The 22,970-nt window shown below is 45.1% G+C and overlaps 1 protein-coding gene across 1 annotated transcript in view; it reads left to right on the top strand.

Moving 5' to 3' along the window:
* Window positions 1-22,970, top strand: part of LOC140387997 (interleukin-17 receptor E-like protein) — a 49,024-nt gene that overhangs the window by 23,037 nt on the left and 3,017 nt on the right. Inside the window, exons 7-17 of the mRNA XM_072471446.1 lie at window positions 1,348-1,487; window positions 2,133-2,201; window positions 3,694-3,748; window positions 6,389-6,552; window positions 9,354-9,398; window positions 10,128-10,185; window positions 12,971-13,119; window positions 15,573-15,638; window positions 16,086-16,140; window positions 18,697-18,807; window positions 20,513-20,567. Coding sequence (XP_072327547.1) covers window positions 1,348-1,487; window positions 2,133-2,201; window positions 3,694-3,748; window positions 6,389-6,552; window positions 9,354-9,398; window positions 10,128-10,185; window positions 12,971-13,119; window positions 15,573-15,638; window positions 16,086-16,140; window positions 18,697-18,807; window positions 20,513-20,567 — 967 coding nt within the window. The remainder of the gene's footprint in view (window positions 1-1,347; window positions 1,488-2,132; window positions 2,202-3,693; window positions 3,749-6,388; window positions 6,553-9,353; window positions 9,399-10,127; window positions 10,186-12,970; window positions 13,120-15,572; window positions 15,639-16,085; window positions 16,141-18,696; window positions 18,808-20,512; window positions 20,568-22,970) is intronic.

The raw sequence follows: 22,970 nt of genomic DNA on the forward strand, positions 1-22,970 counted from the left end.
TAATAAGGATGGTTGGTGGGACCTCTGTGCTGTTGGCTCATGGTGCCAGCAGCTCTGAAAGGTGGGTGCTGCTGACTCAGTTCGGGAACCGCAAGGGTACCTCAACATGAAAGGCGCCCTCATTGGGTACACCGCAATGAAGAGGTAAATACAACCTAGACCAGCAGGTGCATCAGGATGGAAGGGCAAACGCCTCCACTGGATCATACTCGGCTGTGATTGCACCTTTTCATGCTCGCATTCCATTAGGGAATGGAGCCTCAGGTTCCGTGGAACCCCATCCTCCATTGAGTTGGCAACCTGATATAATGCTGGCGAGGCCACAAAATCTCCCTAATTGGAGTCTTAACCAGTGTCATTAGCTATGCACCTCCAATTCCCAGCCTTTCCTCAGGGAAATTCTGAGGCAACGTGAATGCACTGTGGAGCCATCTTGATGCTGTGTTCCCCTATTTTCCTGGCTCCCTCAACCTATGAGCCTGCCCTTACAGGCCAGAAAATTCACCCCTCACAATTGGTGGCTAGTCCTTTTGTTTTTCTTTGCCTATTTCACCCAGGAGAAGTTTCTTTCAAATTATTTTATTGCTATGTGGCCATCGTGGATGAAGCCAAAATGTGTTCCCCATCCTTAGTTGCCCTTGAGGAAGTGGTAACGAGCTGACCTCTCGTGAATATGACTGAGTAGTTTGGCATGCCACCAATTCAGAGGACAGCTAAAGAGCTAGGCACAAAGAGCCATTGCTGTCGGCTGCAGTCACATGTAGACCAGATCGGGTAAGGATAGGGGATTTCCTTCCCTGAAGGACGTTAATGAACGAGATGGAGTTTTAAAATAACAATTGGGATATCTCATGGTCACCATTACTGGGATTACCATTTTAATTCCAGATTTAATTATTATCATGACATTTTAAACTTGTACATCTGGATCCTTAGAGGCGTCTGTAGTCCTGTAAATAAAACCATTATTCTACTGCACCCTTGCAATTGCTTTGTGCCTCATAATACTGTAATGGGATGGCTTAGATCAGAGACTTATGCTGGGGATTTACAATTACGTCACAGTAAGGTATAAGATATACACGGATTGAGTTCTAACATGTTCACTGTCTTTGGTGGTGTGCGTTTTAATAAACCACAATACAATATAAAATATGTTAATCTCTCAAGCTTGGCTCTCGATGTGTATGATTTATAATTAGCAAATTGGATGTTGGTATGTACGTTTTTTTCATATCTTTTTAGATGCAGAGTCATTGAAATGCTCAACTTATTAGTTGGCGGTTCAGTAGGTTTTAGTATTTGAATACTAAATAAATTACTATTGATTTCCTTACTGTTTTTCAGCTGGCAAATTAGACTATGCTATTAACAAAAAACAGAAGACATTATCTGTTCAGGTTTCTGACTCAGTAGAAGATCACGCCTACAATGTGCGTTTATGCCACAAATGGTTTACCTGTGAAGATTTGGGAATAAATGCATTGGTAAATAAACACTCTTCTCTTTCAACATTTTTTTGGAGGAAATTGAATTTAGGCCCCAACATTTCTGAGTGGTCTGCTCTGCTGCTTCAAGCTTGGTTGGGTGGAATCCCAACCCATTTTAACCTGGGCCACACACCCTGTCCCAATTTCCAAGGGTGGGTTTGTTCCAAGGCAATGCAGTGCCCCACTGGCACGCCTTTATAAATTGGTGTGATGCCACGTAGTCCTCCCAAGTCTTGCTGTTCAGCTCTTCATGTAACTTTGTTGCCACTGGACAAGATAATCAAGCCTCGCCAAGATCAATTACTTCAGTCGAAAGGAACGAGCAGTAACAATCCATGAGTTCCAGTGAAGTAGTTCACAGGTGTAAAAGGATGGGATTTTCCAGGGAAGACCTGGAGCTATTATATAGAGGGAGGAGGCTGGTGATTTGCCCACTGGCATCCTGGGAAAATGCAAAGGCCAGAGAAAGAGGAGCAGAATCTCGATGCGCTCGGGTTCCACACCAAATGTCCTACTCAACCCTAACTCAGTCCTCTCCAGGCTCAATAATGTTTGGAGCTGCACATTTGATTCTTTGCTCCCTATTGTAATTGGATATTTATTGTCACCATCTGACTGCTGAATGTAACTTTTTTTTTTCAGATTAAAGTCCAAGACTCAAAAGAAGTCACCTTGCCATACTCTCAGATATTGCCCTGTTTGTGTATTGAGGTAATTCCTGAGTTAGTACAATGGTGTATTTGCATCATTCCATTGAAGGAATATGATCTGTTTTTGAAAATATAATTGTCCGTCGAATGTGAAAGGCTAAATGCTCATCTGTTCTGTCAAGAAAATAAATTAATGACTTGTCATGTACTGAAAGTACAAAGGATTTAAAGAACTAATCAAAATATTTATTTTTAATTGTCCTTAATTTAATACTGTTATGGAAAATCTGTCCAGCTGTTAGGGGAGGTGGTAGAATAGTGGTAATTTCAATGGACTAGTTATCTGGAGGCTCAAAATAATGTTCCAGGGGTATGGATCCAAATCCGGGATTGAAAGCTAGGTCTGAATTTCCTGCTCCCACCCAGGTGGGACAGGACAGGAAAATCCTGGTCCTAGGATGCGATTTAATAGCTTTGTCGCACCTGACATGGTTCACAATGCTTGGGACGTCTCGTGAGATTCAAACGAACCTCGTGAGACGTGGCGATCCGGATCTTACCAGTGCAGGGCTAGATCTAGATCAGCATATTTAAATGAGCCATGGGGATCATTTAAATACGCATTCACTGGATTCTCCCTGAGCGCGGGATTCACCAGCAGCTCCTGGGAGACCTCGCCAGGGTGCCGTTTAGTACTGGTTTCCACAAAGGTGGACCGGTCGTAACGGCACCTGTTGGGGGAGGGGGGGAGGGAGGGACGAGTCTCCCAAGCTATTGGAGACCCCAGAGTTGTCGGGGACATGGTAAAGTGGCATCCTGGCACTCTTGCTGGCAGCTGGGCACCTTGGCACTGCCAGCCTGGGTGACATTGCCAGGCTGCCCATGCCAGAGGTCGTCCCGGGTGTGCCTTACCCATGAGAGGTGGTGTGAGGGGGGTTTTGAGAATCCGGAAGAGGTACGTGAGTGAAGTGGGAGTCCTGAGGCTGAGGGGGGGGTTTAAAGGTTCAGGGCCGCCAGTGTAGGAAATGATTAAAGTTCGGCCTCGACGGGGTGTTTCTCGCCGAGGCCAAAAATGTGGCAAAGTGTCTTTGAATAGCAGGGTTAGTACAGAGGAACACCCTGCTAACATGCCCAAAATCGGACATAGAATTTTTTTGGTTGTAGTAATGCTGACCATGAAACTATCAATGATTGGTATAAAAAGCCACCTCGTTCCTTCAGAGAAGGAAATCTGCAATCCTTACCCGCTCTGGCCTACATGTGATTTCATATCCAGAGTAATGTTAACTGCCCTCTGAAATGACCTAGGAAGTAAATCATTTCAAGGACATTTAGTGATGGGCAACAAATGCTGGCCTTGCCAGTGACCTTCACATTGTATAAAAGAAGAAAAGCCTTCAGTGGTCTTATAAGATCTGTAAATGTTCTTTTCGCATGATTATATTCTTCCCAGGTTCTCATTTTGTTGCCTTTTATTGTAGCAAAACTTGTTATCCACTTGTAAGCTATGCTATGCTCTCAAACTCTATACACATGCTTTGTTGTATTTCCAGGGCTGGTCAGCGCTGCCTGATGCCAGGAGGGTTCAACTTTGTCCATTTAAAAACTGTAAGTCCAGAATTGAATTAAAAACCGCTCTTGTGTGCTTTCTAAGTGACTTGAGCTAAACACATCTGGGGTGAAATTAAACATTGACAGGGACATATTCCTTTTGTTTCTGACTACCAGGCAGTGAGTGTAACAGGACACCAATGTGAAACTGCCTGTTTTATCTCCCTTCACCCCCCATTTACTTGTACACATTTATATTACTTTGTTGTGGGTTAATCTGGAGTTTTAAGCTGCGACATTGACTTAATGATTTAATTTTGACTCCTTAAATTGTATTTCGCACAGCACTTGGTTTATCCATAACTTAGGTTTCTGGCCTTATCCCACTGGGTTTCTTGTGGTTCAGGTAGTGAGTGACATTAGAAATATGCTTCAATTGTTTCTGCAATCTGTGTATACCTCCCCACCTCCATCCAAAGGGGCAGGCCTAGTAGCTTAAAATGAACTGGTCATGGGATGGGGAAGGGGGGGCAGGGGGTGGGGGGGGGGGGGGGGGGGGGAAATGTGTAAATCATCGTTAATTAAGAGCATCCATTTGCATTGCATGAATGTTGCCTACAGGGGTTGCCTGCATTGTTCATAGGCACTCGGTGCTCAATGACTGGTAGAAGTAAGGAATTGGGTGCAGGAATCAATGCATTTACTCTGGGCACAAATCTACATTATGTGTCTGCCCAGACTCAAAGAGCAACAAATAGGTCGGCGGTTGAGTAAAATATTTTCAAATATAAAGGCCTGGATTCTCTGATCCCCCAGCCGTGTGTTTCTTGGCAGGGTGCCTTTTGGTGGCGGCGGGATTCTTTCTTCCCGCCGCTTGTCAATGGGATTTCCCATTGAAGACATCCCATACCATCGGGGACAGGGAATCCCAATGGCCGGAGAATGCTAGTCAAAAATGCTTACACCCCGAGTCCTCCATTCTTTTCCTCTTCAACAGGACTCGCTGGATGACCATCTGATATATAAGGACTCAGTGGTCAGGAGATTTGCTGGGGTCAGGGAAACATCCTTGTGGTGCAGCAAGTTTCATCCAACCAGGGTTGTGCTTCATTCACAAGCATATTTTCCGGTGGCGGAGGCGGCCCACAATTGGCCGGCGACAGGATTTTCCAGTCCTGTCAATGTCTACAGGGCTTTGCATATCTCACAGCCTCCGCCACCGGGAACATACTGTGGGCAGGGGGGGGGGGGGGGGGTGTCACGATTAGCGGGGCGGGAAGATCACGCTTGCGGAAAGGGCATAAAGGTTTTGGCCTATGCTTCGATGTGGTGGAATATACAAAGAACTGCCTAATTTATGTCCATCTGAAATTTAGTATAATTCATCTCGCTTTGTTAATTTCAAGCAGAGGCCTGCTTGGACACGTATTAAGGGATTTCTTATATTACTTTCCTTTGCCTGGTATCGTAATAAAACCATCAGAGTGGGTTGGGGGCTAGGGTATTGGGGGACCTTTCTGATTATTTCTGCTGGTTTTGCACCCATGTTCCAACAAGCCCTGGGTATGCCAAAAAAAAAAGATAACTTTAGACAGTTGCATCCAGAAAATTGAGCTAGTATTTTATATTGGTTCAACATTCAATTCACGCTACCCAGGTGCTGCCTACAAAATGGCCCATGTCAAAATTGCAAGATTCTATCAATTGCAGTAGTTCAAATATGTTCCTCAAATTGCACGGAATTTCTTGGGTACACTAGTTGGTTCACTGAAAGGAATTTTTTGGTATCAAAAGATCTTTATCTTACGATGTTAGGCCAAATTTTCCATTCTGGAGACCAAGTCCGGTGATGAAAGAGAAAGTCGGAATGACGTTCATTGGACACGCGGGATCTTGTGCTGTTCAGCTCATTAATGATGCAACAGCGTGGAGGATGTTGAGTATGGTGACGGGGCAGGCAGGGTGTTTCCTGCCTCAACCCTGCCATCAGCTCTTAGGCTCCAATGTCCAGGCGCCATATTTGAATGGCATCCAGAGAATGGCACTCTTGCTCTTTGTTACTTGAAGCTCCCCCCTTCCCCCACAGTCCTCCCTTGGTTTCACCCCTGACCTGTGCCCAGTATTGGTGCAATGTGCATGTCCGGCATCTGATGTCCCTTAGTGGCGGTGAGAAAGAAAGCCGAAAGCAGTGTCTTCTGACCTGAAAGATGTCTACCTCGCCAGGCGCGCGCCATCTATATACAGTCTTGAGATAGAACCTTTAAATTCCCTCTAACAGTACACATTTGGAGGGGAGGGCGGAGATTCCAGTGTGTGGGGCTTTTAATGAGTATTCATGAGACTCCCGACATAGATCAGCAGGACACTCGACTCACCCTTAATCCTCCGTGCAAGTTGGAAGAGCAAAATTCCAAACAACTTTCCCATTGTTGGGCAACTGACTTTTGACCTCCCAGCAAATCTTGCTTCCCTGCCGGCCCCGCTTCTTGCTGCTGGCGGGAATGGAAAATTCAGTTTTCAGTGAATTTAAATCGGTCCACTCCCATACGGAGAACAAGACGCACCTTAAAAATGCTTACCTTTTGCTGACAATTTTGTGCTCAGCTCAATTAATATAACACCTGCTGGTGCCTATTGTAACTATCTGTATTGTAGTTGCAACTGTTCTTCAATCCTGTTTCTGGTGTCTGACTTCAGATACAGCTGAACTCTGGAATGGCATAACATATGATCATGGAACACAGGAGTTGGCATGGGAACCGGCCTGCCCTGTGGAGGTTGGCGTAAATCTCTGCTGGACGACCGGAAGCAATGACCATTGCACCGACCTACAAGACTCCTTCCACAGAGTCCGACAAAAGGTAAGTGCAGGCATTTAGCAGTTAAATGCAAAGCAAAGACTGTTAACATGACAAATCCTGCATAATACCTCCCTAGATCCTAGGCTGAGAGGAGACATAGATATTTTCAATGAGGTTGACAAGGTCAACCTCACTGCAGGATGAGTCAGTAACTGGAGGGCATGGTTTTGAGAACAACAAAGGATTGAAGGGAAAAACCATGAAAAAGTAGATTAGCATTTTGTTTTGAATAAGAGTTGAAGGAAGGGCAGGGGAATTTAATTCCGCATGTGACTATTTCAATGTGCAATGAACAAATCAGCAATTTACACAGTACACTTGAATCAGGAGAAAACAATTTGTATGTATTGCGCTTGCTGAAACTAATAACTCCCCTTTTAAGAATCAAACTGTGCAATCACCAATTCGATCTATAACACCATAAATGCTTTCTGATTTGGACTATTTCCAATGTTTAAGTTTGTCTACCTTGCGTTGTAACTACCTGAGGGGATGTTTTCCTCAGGAGATGGAATGACATTTATTTACATTTAACAACGTTTCTTCAAATTCAGTTGCCTCCATTTTCTGGTGGGTGATAAGATTTTAATCATTCTCCCCACAGAAAGCTGGCCAATCATGGTGCCAGTAGGTTACAAATGTAAGGCCAGTTCTGGAGAACTGCAGATTATTGCAAATAGGTGTAGCCTAAATTCCTGTAGGGCAATTTCCAAATTTTGGAAGTGATTTACAGATCAATAACAATGGAAATATATCTATATGTTAGAGCTTTGAACGATGCAGAGAATCGATTTTGGAAGTCAACCTTGATAAGCCAAGGCTTAACCAGCGTTCAGTTTTAGAAATGTGTGGCTTGAATAGCAAATTTCATGGTTTATTTTGATTTCCCTTCTGTGTATTTGCAATGACATTTTTTAAAATGACTGACATGGGGAAGAGTGTGACACACAGCCTCACACGTCATCACACACACTGCTTCAATCCAGCAGTTAGATGAGACCGAATATGAATTATGATGCTGTTTTATTTTACAGCCAATAAGTGAACATACAGTAGCACATTAATCTACTTTCTAGTTTTGCCTTAAGGGGTCCCCTCCTCATAAATAAGAAACAATGCCACCCTGTCCTGATTAGTGGGCTAAAATATTTGCTTTTTCTCAGTCCCAGCATGTTCTCAGATCACTGCACATGCTGGGCTTTGCCATCTATTTTTTTGTACAAATTTAGAGTACCAAATTTTTTTTTTTTCCAATTATGGAGCAATTTAGTGTGGCCAATCCACCTATCCTGCGCATCTTTTTGTGTAGTTTGGGTGAGGCCGACACAGACGCAGGGAAAATGTGCGAACTGCACATGAACAGGGACCCGGGGCCGGGATCGAACCCGGGTCCTCGGCGCCGTGAGGCAGCAGTGCTAGTCACTGCGCCACCTTGCCGCCCACGGCTTTTCTATCTAGGAGCTGAATCTTCCTTTGGCAGCAGGGGGGGGGGGGGGGGGGGTCCTGCCTGGAGGGACGGCAAGAGACCTGTGCTGTCTCTTCTTTGGAAAGCGTGCAGGTTTTATACCTATCTGGCAGATCCGGATACCTCCTTCCAGAATTGAGTCCATTGAGGTGTAATTCCCGCCTTCCTAGAGCTGTTGGCTGATCGGAGGCTGGCCACTCCTGTGGTCGAGAATGCCATAGAGGAGACTGGTAGAATGGTACATCTGGAGTCCCAGCACCAAGGAGAAGATAGGTAATGGGATGGGGAGGGGTAGGGAGTGGTGTTCACAAAGAGACTCTCTTCGGGAGCAAGGAGGGGTAGGGTGGGGGGATGTGGATGTCAATGGCCTTTCCCCTGCCTCATGTCCATGTCCTTGATCGTGCACAGGCTAGTGTAGATCAAGGGACTACACCCCTCCAGCTGACATGCAGCCCGCAGTTTAACCAGTTGTGCAGGCTGCATAGTGGCACATCTGCCTGGATCTGAGCAATTTGTAGAAGAGGCCCTTACGCGATCATTACCTGATAACTAAAGGATCTCGAGTGGGGGAAGGACAACCATGAGCTTTCCCACTCAGAACCCCTTTCTAATGGAGGTGGAAAGGGGCCTAGCATCGGTCCCGACGCCAAGCCACCAAACCTTCAGGCCCTCCCGTCTCCCTCCTCGTATCAGGTCAAGGCAGAAGATTCCACCCATTTCTCAACAACCCGGGCCTTATTTGCCAACAGATTTAATCAGTTAATCTAGAACGTTTGGGTCTCTGTTCACTTGCCCCTATTTTCTGTGAATACAGGACACAAGGTGTGTGTCTCGAGCTTTGGCCCCCCCCACCCCCCCCCCCCCCCCCCACACACACACACACCTCTTTTCCAAGGGATGGAATTGCATTTAATTCAGATCTTTCCTGTCAAGCTCCTCCACTACTATCAGCCAGTTCATGCTGTGCACACAATAGTAGAACCACTTCATATGAACCATTATGAAATAATTTTAAATGACGAGAGCAGCTTAGAAGTTCATAGGTTCAAAACAACAAAGTTCCAACAAAGGAACAATAGTGAGAAACCTTTCTTCATGAAGAGTGATTAATGCAAGGAATTGATTCCTGGTTAGGGTGAAGCTGAAACACTGGCATTGCCTAATCAATTAGGAAAATTAAGAGTCATTCTTGGTGAATGAATTAAAATGAACTGACTTTCACTATCTATAATTATTTCATGAGATAAACTTTTTACGCATATAGTTTGTTTTAAAACACTCCAGTCAATTTTTCTCTGAAAATAATATGGCCTATTTCAATTACTTTGTCGAACAGGTCAGGTATTCGCGTGTTGATCCACATCCAAGCCTCTGTGTAAAGGTAAAGTGCTTTCCAGTCTATCATTTTAAATAGAATTCTTTAATTTCTAGTGAATTCTGCAAAACCTACCTGAGCCAGGTGTTGGCAGGATTCTCCGCCCCTCCCAGCCTCATGTTTCTCAGCAGCACGCCATTCGCTGGTGGCGGGAATTTCTACCCCCACCGCATGTCAATGAAGCCACCCCAATCCACCTGGAAACCTGCGGGTGGGGGTACGCCCCCGGCAGGAAAAGAGACTCACAGTCATTTTCTGCCACACGCACATCCCAGCTGTGGACAGCACTGAAGTGCAGGAATCCTGGCTGATGCTCTTTATTTCGGATTCAGCTTTAAGAGTTGCGTCGGCGAATTGTCATACTTCCACTGTTACTGTATTGTTGAACGCAGTCAATTTGAGCGCAGACTGGGGATGCAAGCTGGGTTATTTTGAAGCGTGAGGTTGCAATAAATGCTACGTTTTTCAGCTGAGTGTTCTTTATGTTTTCTCAACAATCAAATGTCAAGGATTGGAAGTATAATGGCAAATACAGGGACTTTTTTTTGTTTGGAACTGGAAAAATGTTGTTCTTTTCAATGTTTTGTCAGGGAATCTGCACTATTACATAGCCACATAAAGCTGCCTATCCTCGTGCATGCAAGTGTAAAAACGAAGGTTTTACAGATTATTAACACAGAACATGTCTGTAATCCTCATTCTAACTTGAGTATAAATTTTAAACTTGTTTTACAGTTTACCACAGATGAGGGTTTTTGGGTCAGATGCCCTTTTGCTTCTGGATATTTACCAGGTAACCTTGCATTTTAAAACGGTAATGTACTCAACCTGTGGTTTGCACAGATCCTGTAACGTCCCAGGTTTGATCTCTGGTTGGTTCTGATCAGAGTTCGCTGACCTCAGTCAGGGCAGAGGCTGCAACACTACGACTGGGTTAGGCAGTTGCGGTTCACGTCCTGCACGGTGTGTGGGTTTTCCTTCCTCATGTGAAGATCTGTGTGCACTAGTTTAACACAGCAATGCATTTAAGAAATTTAAAGTGAATCAAATAACCAGTGAGTGACTGGAGGAAATGAAATCCCACTGCCTGGGAGGGTGGTGGAGGCGGCTTGCCTCACATCCTTTAAAAAGTACCTGAATGAGCACTTGGCACGTCTTAACATTCAACGCTATGGGCCAGGTGCTGGCAAATAGGATTAGGATTGGCAGATCAGGTGTTGCGCAAACTCAAGTCTGCATGGGCTTCCTCCGGGTGCTCCGATTTCCTCCCACAGTCCAAAGAATGGGTTAGGTGCGTTGGTTCTGCAAAATTGCCCTTTAGTGTCCAAAGGTTAGGTGGGGTTACGGGGATAGGGCATATGATTGGGCCTTGGTAAGGTGCTCTTTTGGAGGGTCGGCGCAGACTCCATGGGCTGAATGGTCTCCTTTTGCACTGTAGGGATTTTATGATTGCTTTCTGGTGACCTTGTGGAAATGTGCATACATGTGGGCAGTTGTCCAAGGACTATATAGGGCTATATGTAGCTGTGATACTCCCTAAGGTCGTTAGTTTGTTGACATTTGTTTAAAGCAGGAACCATTAGCCCTCTAATAACATTAAAAATATTGAAAATAAAGGTTCAAATGTTGTCAAATTGCTGAGCGAGCTGATTCCTGAGATTTTCTTCAAGTTTTGAATTGACTAATTTTTGAAAATCAATTTTTATATCGTAGCAACGATTCAAGGTGGGGGGGGGGGATATCTTGGATTTTTTAATAGTACATTAGACAGTGGAATGACCACTTTTTTCTTCATAGCTCCTGGGGCAAGGGAGGCTGCCCAAAAATAAAACTCAATTGCATTCTCTGAACTGAATTAAAGAGCAATCAACAAAAGGAAAAATACCTGAGGCGCACCTGTTCAAAAAGGCATTGTTTAACCTTTTTACATGAAATTACTGGAGCTGTGCAAACATGTTTGACGTTTGAGTGAGATAATGATAGGATGGTGCAAGAGTATACCTTGTTACCCCCCCGCCTTTCGAACTGGAGTACCTCTTTGGCTGGAAGCTGCTGCAAGTGTCAGCTGACCTACAGTGAAAAAAATACACAGTTAGACACAAGGCCTTGTGCAGGAGACGGCAGGCTCTGCATAGAATGTGTATCAATGGAATACATATTAATTTTGTATGGCAGTACAAAAAGCATGACCATTAGACATAGGAGCGGAATTAGGCTATTTGGCCCATCGGGTCTGCTCTGCCATTCAATCATGGCTGATATATTTCCCACCCCCATTCTTCCTATAATCCCAGATGCTCTTATTAGTCAAGAGCCTAGCTATCTCTGTTTTAAAGACACTCAGTGACTTGGCCTCCACAGCCTTCTGTGGCTATGAGTTCCACAGGTTCAGCACCCTCTGCCTGAAGAAATTCCTCCTCATCTCTGTTTTAATGGATTATCTCTTCAGTCTGAGTCTTTGCCCTCAGGGTCTAGTTTCTCCTACTAGTGGAAACATCCTCTCCACTCTATCTAGGCCTCTCAGTATTCTGTAAGTTTCAACGAGATCCCCCCTCATCCTTCTAAACTCCATAGAGTACAGACCCAGAGTCCTTAACCGCTCCTCATGTAACAAGTCCTTCATTCCGGGGATCATTCTTGTGAACCTCCTCTGGACCCTTTCCAAGGCCAGCACAACCTTCTTTAGATACGGGGCCCAAAACTGCTCAGAATATTCAAAATGGGATCTGACCAGAGCCTTGTACCGCCTCAACAGTACATCCCTGCTCTTGTATTCTAGCCCTCTCGACATGAACATTGCATTTGCCTTCCTAACTGCCAACTGAACCTGCATGTTAACCATAAGAGAATCCTGAACTAGGACTCCTAAGTCCCTTTGTTCTTCTAATTTCCGAAGTTTTTTCCCATTTAGAAAATAGTCCATGCCTCTATTCTTCCTACCAAAGTGCATAGCCTCACATTTTTCCACATTGTATTCATCTGCCGCCACTTTGCCCACTCTCTTAGCCTGTCCAAATCCTTCTGCAGCCTTCCTGCTTCCCAACACAACCTGTCCCTCTACATATCTTTGTATCACCCAGATCATTAATGTATATCGGGAATAGCTGTGGTCCTATCACTGACCCTGCGGAACACTACTAGTCACTGGCTGCCATCCTGAAAAGGACTCCTTTATCCACACTCTCTCTGCCCTCTGCCAGTCAGCCAATCCTCTATCTGTGCCAGTACCTTGCCCCTAACACCATGGGCTCTTATCTTTTTAACAGCCTCCTATATAGCACCTCGGATGATAGAGAGGTTGCAGCCTGTTTTATATGGCTCCCAATTTATATTTCCATTTATAGCAATGGGAGAGATGTAAAACAGGCTATGGGCTTATTATCATAATTTCACACTTGTTACACAAATGTTTTTTGAATTAAGCCTCTGGAGTTGGGTAAGCCTCTGGAGTTGATCCAAAATACAAAATATCTGGTCATGGTTGAAATGTACACAGCCTCAAAGCTATGAGTGTACTATTTTCAGAACAGACATCTAACCACAGTTATCCTAGTTAATAACTATTTATTTGTTTATAGTTTGGAACATGAGTACTGATGGGCAGTTGGGGAAACTGCAGCTTACATTCATGACTCAAGATAAGGCTGATTTCAAGATGGTTCTGTGCAACAAAACTACACCCCACAAGTGTGAATCACTAAAGGAGTTACATGTTACGGCAAATACAGTAAGTTCATATTGAGTTGATGATTAGACCACAGGTTAATCAGTAGGACTTAAAGGTACTGGGCCCGATTTAACACACAAAAAGTCCCATTTTGGGCATGTAGAGTGGGGTCTTTCTCGGAGCCTACAGCACCTAGCATGACCCTGCTATCAAATGGGACTCTTGTTTTTTCTGGCCTCGGTCTGGAACACCCCGCCAAGGCCATACTTACCTCGTTTTAGCTTGTAAGTGCAGAACGAGATCTGGACGTCATTTTTACATGCTGCCCCTATCTCTCGACCCACCTTGGACCCCCAACTGTGGCTTCCGGACCCCCCCCCCCCCCACACACACACAGACACGCACGCACTGTTCCAACGTACCTCTTGAACCCTGACTCATGCATCTCTTAATGGCAGGGCACTCCCAGGCACTTCCCGCTTGGCACCCGAGCACGTTGGCACTGTCGGCCTGGCACCCTGGAAGTGCCACCTGGGGACCCTGGCAGCGGCAGGGTGGCATGACCAGAGTGCCCAGGTAATACTGCCAAGATGCCTGGGTGGCTGCCTGAATGCCAGGGTACCACCCCGCCCAGAGCCTGACCACCCGGGGGCCTCCAGTGGCCTGAGCTAGCCCTCCCGCTGCCGTTATGCCTGGTCTACGTTTGTGCAGACCACTGCTAAGTGTCGTCATGGCGAGGTCTCCCAGGCACAGGTGTTCGTTCCCGGGCCTCGGAGAATTGGGCAGTGACATATTTAAATGAGCCTAATGGCTCACTTAAATATGTTAATCATAGATCACGCGAGGCATTCTGAGCGTCGCAAATCTTGTGAGAGATCTCTCGCAAGATTTAACGGCCTCGTCGTGTCACTGAGTTGGGCACGACAAGGCTGTTTGATCGCGCCCGCTATAAATCTTAACATAACGGTTTTTGAAACAATAGGATATTTCGTCCCAGACTTGGGAAGGTTTATCGCTACTCAAATAGATAAAATATCTACAAAAGACAGAATTTCCCAATGAAATAGAGGTCAGGATTCTCCGTTCCATATTCTAAGTGTGCCTACCAGCGAAGAATTGGGACTGTGTCCTGCTGGCGCTGGAAGTATCGCTGTGGTGGAATTCTCACAGTTTGAATATGTTAAAAATATGTACAGCATCCAACATGCCAGTTTCCCTGCAGTTACTGGAGTCGAATCATCATTTTGAACAGGCACCCTGATCCCAGTGTCCAGAGACAGGCCCCCCTCCCTCCCACAATACAAACGTTATCCCCCCGCTGACGTGAGGAGCACCCATGACCCCTTATCAAGGAGGGCATCCCCTCCCACAACAGGAATAACCGATCACCCCCCCCCTCCATACTATGTATGCATTATGATGACCCAACCCCTTTGACCTTCTTTTCCCCCCTCTTCAGCCACCCCCCGTTCCCTCCCTTTAGTCCCTGCTCCTGGCATTGCCAATCGTGCACTGCTCCCTCTCACCATGGCATTGACACAATGACCTGAAATCCTTTGAAATTCTAAGCATTCATTCAATTTCACAGTGCAGTACCTTTAATTTGCCTTTGATTGACAGCTTAATGGTTTAAACACAGCTGTCAGGAGGTTTGTTAATTTATCTTTCCTTTCATGCTTGAATATATCTGACGCACTCTCCATTGATCCTAACCACAAATGTTTAGAAACATTGTTGTTATGATTGACAGCTACTGGCCACTTCAACAATGCCAAGTGATTTCTGCGGTTGGAAAAGAGGCCGTGAAACTACTTAGCTGCTTTGAAGTGGCCAGAGCTACACTTGGCAATACTTGCACAAAAGCCCACACGGTGGAGTTCCCGCTGCGGCATTGGTGCATAACGAGGGCCGGGGAGTGGGGGGGGGGGGGGGGGAGATTCTGGCTTTTAGCCCGTCAACTGAATCCTAATGAATGCACATGTTTGCATGGTCCCACTGGCGCAGGGCGGGAAGCCCGCTATGGCCGGTGGGGTTGGACCTGGGACTGGGGGCAGGTCTGCTGCTCAGCATCGATCCTATTTTTGGCCCGATTCTGGATTCTCCGCCCAGTTGGGATTCGGGATCTTGGGAACAGAGAATCACTGTCACTGGGATTTGCAATCTTAGCAGCGGGGAATGGAAAATCACGGCCAAAAGCTCCAATTCAACTCAAAACTTTTGCTTTTTTGCATCATACACTTAAAATGTTGACTTGCTATTTTGTTATTCCAGTACACATTCAGGACAGAATTAACATACAAAAGTAATCTTGTCCTGCATTTAAAATGGACATGATTTTGAGAGAAAAAGCACTTTGCATTTGATCTTCTTGTAATATAGTTTGAAACATTTCCATTTTTTGAAGTCGACCTTCAAATAGAAAGATTTGAAATAGCTTGACAGTTGTTCATTGATTTATACTTTCGTTTTTGTGTCAAAACAATAAACTATTTAAATGTTTTGCTGCATTACAGATTGGTGCCGTTTCTAGAGTTTTAAACCTGTCCCTTGAAGAGTGTGATAGCAATCTTTGTGTGCAGGTAAGCACATTTTTCCCTCAAATGTTTTTGTTTCCTGTTCTGAAACCAGAAGCTCATTGCGATTAGTCTCAACAAATGGATGTGGTCCTTTTTTGATATCTTATTCCCGTATGAGGCAAAACAGATTTTGGAAGGGGGTGCAATGTGACCTTGTGCTTAGCATTGTGGTGTGTGCCCTGTCTTTATCAGAATTCATCCAGCAGGGGTTTGCTTGATAGAAATTCGGAGCGGAAAACCGGGATTATTTGGTCCCTTCTCTATCCAGGGGTGATTAAGCTGTCTTGGCCTTACTCTCATTGCCAGTTGCTTTAGGTCAGCCAACTAATTGCAGGCAATGGACTGAAGTCAGTACATTTGCCACTGCGCTGTCAGGGTTTCATTGATTTTTTTTTTTTAATGCACTAATTAACAATTGGTAACACAAATCTAAATAATTTACCCCAACAGGGATGGCGAACGGATATAGAATATTCTGTACGGATTCAGTTCTGCAACATGTGCAGTAAGTAGCTGATTTATCTTCTTTGGTAACACACATCCACAGTTGCTGATATCCACAGTATTCTGATTTTCGATCTGTTTGAAATAACTTGGTCCAACATGCAGTTCACATAGATAGGGTGCAGCACTGTTGAAGGCACAGTCTTTTGGATGGAGTGTTAAGCTGAGGCCCCCATTCCTCTCAGATGGACATAAAATTGTTGAGTCAGTGGTGGAGGTTCAAGGCACCTCAAATCAGCTTTTCGCCAAGTTAGAATATTGGCACCAATGTGAAGGGTTTGTTCTGATCACATATATGATAGCAACAGTGTATATACTGAGAAAATATCCTCAGGTGACTATATATAGTAATGAGTGTAAATGTAGGGCGTGTTTGGCACTGACTTAAGTGGCCCACCATTGGCCATCAACAGGATCTTCTGGTCCCACCACTGTCAACGGGGTTTCCCATTGTTTGTACCCTCCGCTGCTGGGGAACCCAGGGTGGGAGGACAATCCTGCCAGCGAGAACGGCCGGAAAAATCCGAAGTCCTGCCCCCGAAACAGCTATTGCTGTTTACTTGGGGGAGGGGCGGGTATCGCACATGCAGTATTTCCAGAGGCAGCTGGTCATTTAAATCATCAGCTGCCTTCACTGAAGTAGCGTTTTGATTGGACAGGCATGTGAAATCCAAAGTATGCAGATTAGACCAGTTAGGAGCAGGTCTGAACTTTGTAGATTCACTTGGATAGCCAGGGTTCACCCTTGGAGAGGTACTGTGCCCTTTTGGATCTTGCCCCAGGAAACCTTTGGGGGATTGGATCTTGTCCCAGGAAACCTTTGGGGGACTGGATTTTGCCCCAGGAAACCTTTGGGGGAGATTGGATGACCTTTGGGATTGTTAAAAGCAGACATAAAAATGCATAAACTCATTACTGTTTAAATTCATTGAAACTGTCCACTAAACTATCATGCAAACCTGGCAAAGGGAGCCATCAAGCTGTCATTGTATTTCAAGGTCGTGTCCCGGAAAGAATTGTTTGGTGTTTTAAAAAAAAATGCTATTTCACTCTGTCTGGTGACATAAGCCTGAAGATTTTTATTTTTGGATGAGTGCCATGTGACTGATTTTACCACCTTCCATTATCAGACTAGGGTGCCTGCTATTTCTGTTTGGTTGACAGCTACAAGTGGTTATGTGGTACTACGAATTCTAATGCTGTTGTTAAAAGGGATCGTGCACGTGTATAGAATGTTTGTCATAAGGCATTGTGTATTTGAAGTAATGCAAACGTACTACCATTTTTTAATGAATGAGTGTTTTCTTCAAAATAGTGAATAGACACTCTGAACTTTACTTTATCTCATCTCTGCATGGGTTCTGAGGTTTGTCCATGGCGGACATTAGGTGCGTTGGCATGTGAAGTGTAAGGGTAATTGATGGGGGGGGGGTGGGTTGGCTCTACGTTGGCACAGGGGCTATAAAGGGCAATGGGGTTGTGTGGCATGGATGGTACATGAGAAATGTGTAGGTGGGGGGACGGACTAAGAGTAGGAGGCTGGACGGATGTTTCATGTTTCAATCTTTATTTTAAACTTTTGGACATGTGCCAGAACCTTAGGCTGGCCTTCTGCCCAGCTGACACCCTGCTTAGCTTTTCTCTGGCTGCCCACCCAACTCACCTTGGACCGAAAATGTCCAGACAACCATTTTTTGAGGTTGGATTCATGAAGCCGGGAATTCTCCTGTCTCTGGGCACCCAATCAAGGAGTGAAAAACTCGGCCATGGTCAGAAAATTTCCTTTGTTTCAAGCAAAACTCTTTCCCATGTCACGAGCATCCATACAAATCTTCCTATGACCTTAATGATTTTGCTAGCACATTGTGGCCAGAAGAGAGACTCATATAGTTCTGCCAAGTGATATACATGTGAATGGTTGGCTCTCTTCATGACCAAGCATGTCCAACAAACCTGTTGGAACTAGAATAGAAATATACTGGGGGAAGAAAGGTTTGTTGATCTGTTTGCAAATTGTAACAAAATGCTAAAGACAAGTATGAGCATGAGTTAATGATTTTGATATAAATAGCAAGCTGGGGGAATTAACGGTTTTAACCACACTGTGATGTGAAGCTGCTGAGTTGAATGCAATAGAAAGGAAATAAAATTGAAATGGATCACTCTCTGAAGATAATTGGGCTGGATTCTCCGGTCTGCCAGCCGCCTTTCCCTGGGCAGCATGCCCTCGTGGCAGCAGGATTCTCCGTTCCCGCCACCTGCCAATGGGATTTCACATTGTGGCCACCCCATTCCTCCGGGAAAGTCGCGGGCATTGGTGCGCTTGCCAGCGCAACGGAGAATCCTGCCGGCGGAGATGTATCACAGGCAAATCCCCAAGGGGATGGGAGCAAATCAGAAAACGTTAAGCACTCTGGCTAATGTTACACTTTGAGGAAAAACATGGGGCTGCACGGAGAGGCGAGTTAAGGTTGGAGTGAGTGATATGGCAATCGTGAATAGTTTACATAGCGTTGCTCAAATATGTTGTTCATTATCTATTTGTTTCTGCTTTCAGAACTAAACTCTACAGGCACTTCCTCACGTTATATCTGGCCAATTGCAATCACTGTGATTTTACTGATACTCATGACTGTGATCCTTTGTATTGGATACATGATCTGCAGAGGTGAGAAATAATAAAGGAAAAAATAATTATTTTTGAACTGTTTGCAATGATTGTGTTTTGTGGCCTTGTATAGTAAAGATATAAGTGATTCAAGCTGAAGTAATTAAGGGATGAATGGTCACTTATTTGCAAAGGTCGGGGCCGGAATTCCCCGGCCCTTCCCACTGGTGGGATTCTCTGGCCCCACTGTCAGTGCACCCCACTCCCACAGATTCGCCGACGGAGTGGGGTGGTTTCAGTGGAAATGGCCATTAGCAGTGACGGGAGCAGAAAATCGCACCGCTAGCGAATGGTGCATTGCCTCCCGCTGTCGAGAAACATGCAACTGGGAAACCAGGGAAGCCCGCCCCAGAGCAGCAACATGCTCTGGTGATTAATAGAAGTACGAGCAGACTTTTTTCTTCGTCTTATTTTCTCGGGACTCCAGTTTTTCTAAGTAAAGGCATTAAAAAGATGTTAAATATTTTTAAAGCTTTGAGTCTTTTATTGGAATCCCAAAATAGGCCACAGGTTTCAATGTGACACGTGTAAATCTTAAATTCTACTGTCCCTTAACTATACGTTTCAATTTAGTATTTATCACCCTCTTAGATACTGGGGTTAAGCTTGTATATGTGGCCATGTGCCAGTGAGCTTTACATTCCACCATTTTTTTGAGGACACTTTAATCGGTTTAATTTTTTTATGGGCTTGAACTGGTACTTTTGCGTTTACACAACCTACCTGGTGGAAAAAAGGCAGTGGATGGACCAAGAAATGTAAGAGTGACTATGTGGGCACCACAAGAATAATATCCTTGCTACCCCCAAGACCCACCTTCTTGCTGGGCTGGTTGGCAAAGGCACCACCCACTATTGCAAGCTGTTGAATAGTAATGGTGGCAGGATGGGGGTCCTTAAGTGACTGTCAATTGACTCGCGGGCAGGTAGCTGCCCACAAATCCTCCCCCTCCACAGACCTAATCGAAGGAAGGCAGCGAGATCTCCACCCTATCGCACGGCTGCTCGCCTTTGAACTTGCCGGGAAAGGGACTGGGAAAGGGGGGTGGCATGGGGGAGGCATTGGGCTGGACTCTTCGTCCTGCCGCGCCACATTTCCGTTTCACCCCACCGGCGGGACCCAGTCGGTCAATGGGGTTTCCCATTGTGGGGCAACCCCACGCCGTCGGGAAACCCACGAGCTGCCGGCAAAATGGAGCATCCCGCCGGCGGAGAATCCAGCCCGTTAAATCCCAATTCCAGCACGTGTTTCCTGTTTCTTCCCTGGAAAATCAATACTTTTTTTGCATATTATAATACTTTTCATCAATATTTTAAATATGAAAGTCAAATCCTATAGCCTCAATGACTTTACTCTTTAACTCATTTAAAAAGAGGAGTGTGGCAAATTAATTGATCTCCCCTTTATCTGTTTTTATTTACTGTCTTCCTGTCAGCCACACTTGGTAAAGGCGACAAATTTTAAAGAAGGTTAAGGCAGACGGCTGGAGACCTGTGTGCCTCGGGCCAGTGTCACGAACATTCCTCTGCAAGGCCAGCACAAAAATAGCTTTCGAGGAGATACAACTGCACTCCGCCATTAGAAATAGAATGTGCACAAAACTATTGTGCTTTTGAAAAATAAAATTGTTGAAAAATTAAATTGTATGTTCTTAATATTGAAGATTTATTTTCTTTTTCTTTCATGCCACTCAACATTTATATAGTCCTTCATCAGCCTTACAGAAAAGTGTTTCTGCATTCTACCCAATCATCTAGAAGGTAGGAAAACGTTTAATGGTGGAAAAAAGCAGAAATATTAAAGCAAAGCAAAACTTTTCTTGGTAGTCGTCAATGCTGGGTGTTCTATTTTTATAGTGTAGGTATGTGTGGGTGACTTTGGGCATGATTTAGCAAAAATAAAACCGAATCCCACTTTGGGCACAAATAGCGGGGTGTTTCTTAGTGACTTAGTGAGGGCAAATCAACATCTGACATGTGGGAGGCTTTCAAGTGTCAGTTGAAAGGAATACAGGACAGGCATGTTCCTGTGAGGAAGAAAGATAAATACGGCAATTTTCGGGAACCTTGGATGACGAGTGATATTGTAGGCCTCGTCAAAAAGAAAAAGGAGGCATTTGTCAGGGCTAAAAGGCTGGGAACAGACGAAGCCTGTGTGGCATATAAGGAAAGTAGGAAGGAACTTAAGCAAGGAGTCAGGAGGGCGAGAAGGGGTCATGAAAAGTCATTGGCAAATAGGGTTAAGGAAAATCCCAAGGCTTTTTACACTTACATAAAAAGCAAGAGGGTAGCCAGGGAAAGGGTTGGCCCACTGAAGGATAGGCAAGGGAATCTATGTGTGGAGCCAGAGGAAATGGGCGAGGTACTAAATGAATACTTTGCATCAGTATTCACCAAAGAGAAGGAATTGGTAGATGTTGAGTCTGGAGAAGGGGGTGTAGATAGCCTGGGTCACATTGTGATCCAAAAAGACGAGGTGTTGGGTGTCTTAAAAAATATTAAGGTAGATAAGTCCCCAGGGCCGGATGGGATCTACCCCAGAATACTGAAGGAGGCTGGAGAGGAAATTGCTGAGGCCTTGACAGAAATCTTTGGATCCTCGCTGTCTTCAGGGGATGTCCCGGAGGACTGGAGAATAGCCAATGTTGTTCCTCTGTTTAAGAAGGGTGGCAGGGATAATCCCGGGAACTACAGGCCGGTGAGCCTTACTTCAGTGGTAGGGAAATTACTGGAGAGAATTCTTCGAGACAGGATCTACTCCCATTTGGAAGCAAATGGACCTATTAGTGAGAGGCAGCACGGTTTTGTGAAGGGGAGGTCGTGTCTCACTAACTTGATAGAGTTTTTCGAGGAGGTCACTAAGATGATTGATGCAGGTAGGGCAGTAGATGTTGTCTATATGGACTTCAGTAAGGCCTTTGACAAGGTCCCTCATGGTAGACTAGTACAAAAGGTGAAGTCACACGGGATCAGGGGTGAACTGGCAAGGTGGATACAGAACTGGCTAGGCCATAGAAGGCAGAGGGTAGCAATGGAGGGATGCTTTTCTAATTGGAGGGCTGTGACCAGTGGTGTTCCACAGGGATCAGTGCTGGGACCTTTGCTCTTTGTAGTATATATAAATAATTTGGAGGAAAATGTAACTGGTCTGATTAGTAAGTTTGCAGACGACACAAAGGTTGGTGGAATTGCGGATAGCGATGAGGACTGTCTGAGGATACAGCAGGATTTAGATTGTCTGGAGACTTGGGCGGAGAGATGGCAGATGGAGTTTAACCTGGACAAATGTGAGGTAATGCATTTTGGAAGGGCTAATGCAGGTAGGGAATATACAGTAAATGGTAGAACCCTCAAGAGTATTGAAAGTCAAAGAGATCTAGGAGTACAGGTCCACAGATCACTGAAAGGGGCTACACAGGTGGAGAAGGTAGTCAAGAAGGCATACGGCATGCTTGCCTTCATTGGCCGGGGCATTAAGTATAAGAATTGGCAAGTCATGTTGCAGCTGTATAGAACCTTAGTTAGGCCACACTTGGAGTATAGTGTTCAATTCTGGTCGCCACACTACCAGAAGGATGTGGAGGCTTTAGAGAGGGTGCAGAAGAGATTTACCAGAATGTTGCCTGGTATGGAGGGCATAAGCTATGAGGAGCGATTGAATAAACTCGGTTTGTTCTCACTGGAACGAAGGAGGTTGAGGGGCGACCTGATAGAGGTATACAAAATTATGAGGGGCATAGACAGAGTGGATAGTCAGAGGCTTTTCCCCAGGGTAGAGGGGTCAATTACTAGGGGGCATAGGTTTAAGGTGAGAGGGGCAAAGTTTAGAGTAGATGTACGAGGCAAGTTTTTTACGCAGAGGGTAGTGGGTGCCTGGAACTCACTACCGGAGGAGGTAGTGGAGGCAGGGACGATAGGGACATTTAAGGGGCATCTTGACAAATATATGAATAGGATGGGAATAGAAGGATACGGACCCAGGAAGTGTAGAAGATTGTAGTTTAGTCGGGCAGTATGGTCGGCACGGGCTTGGAGGGCCGAAGGGCCTGTTCCTGTGCTGTACATTTCTTTGTTCTTTGTTTGACTTCAGCGCCGCTATCAAATGGGACTTTGCTTTTTTTGGCCTCAGCAAGGGATACCTCGCCAAGGCTGTACTTATCTCAC

Source organism: Scyliorhinus torazame, chromosome 13, assembly GCF_047496885.1.
Source record: "Scyliorhinus torazame isolate Kashiwa2021f chromosome 13, sScyTor2.1, whole genome shotgun sequence".
In the NCBI taxonomy this organism is placed as follows: Eukaryota; Metazoa; Chordata; class Chondrichthyes; order Carcharhiniformes; family Scyliorhinidae; genus Scyliorhinus; species Scyliorhinus torazame.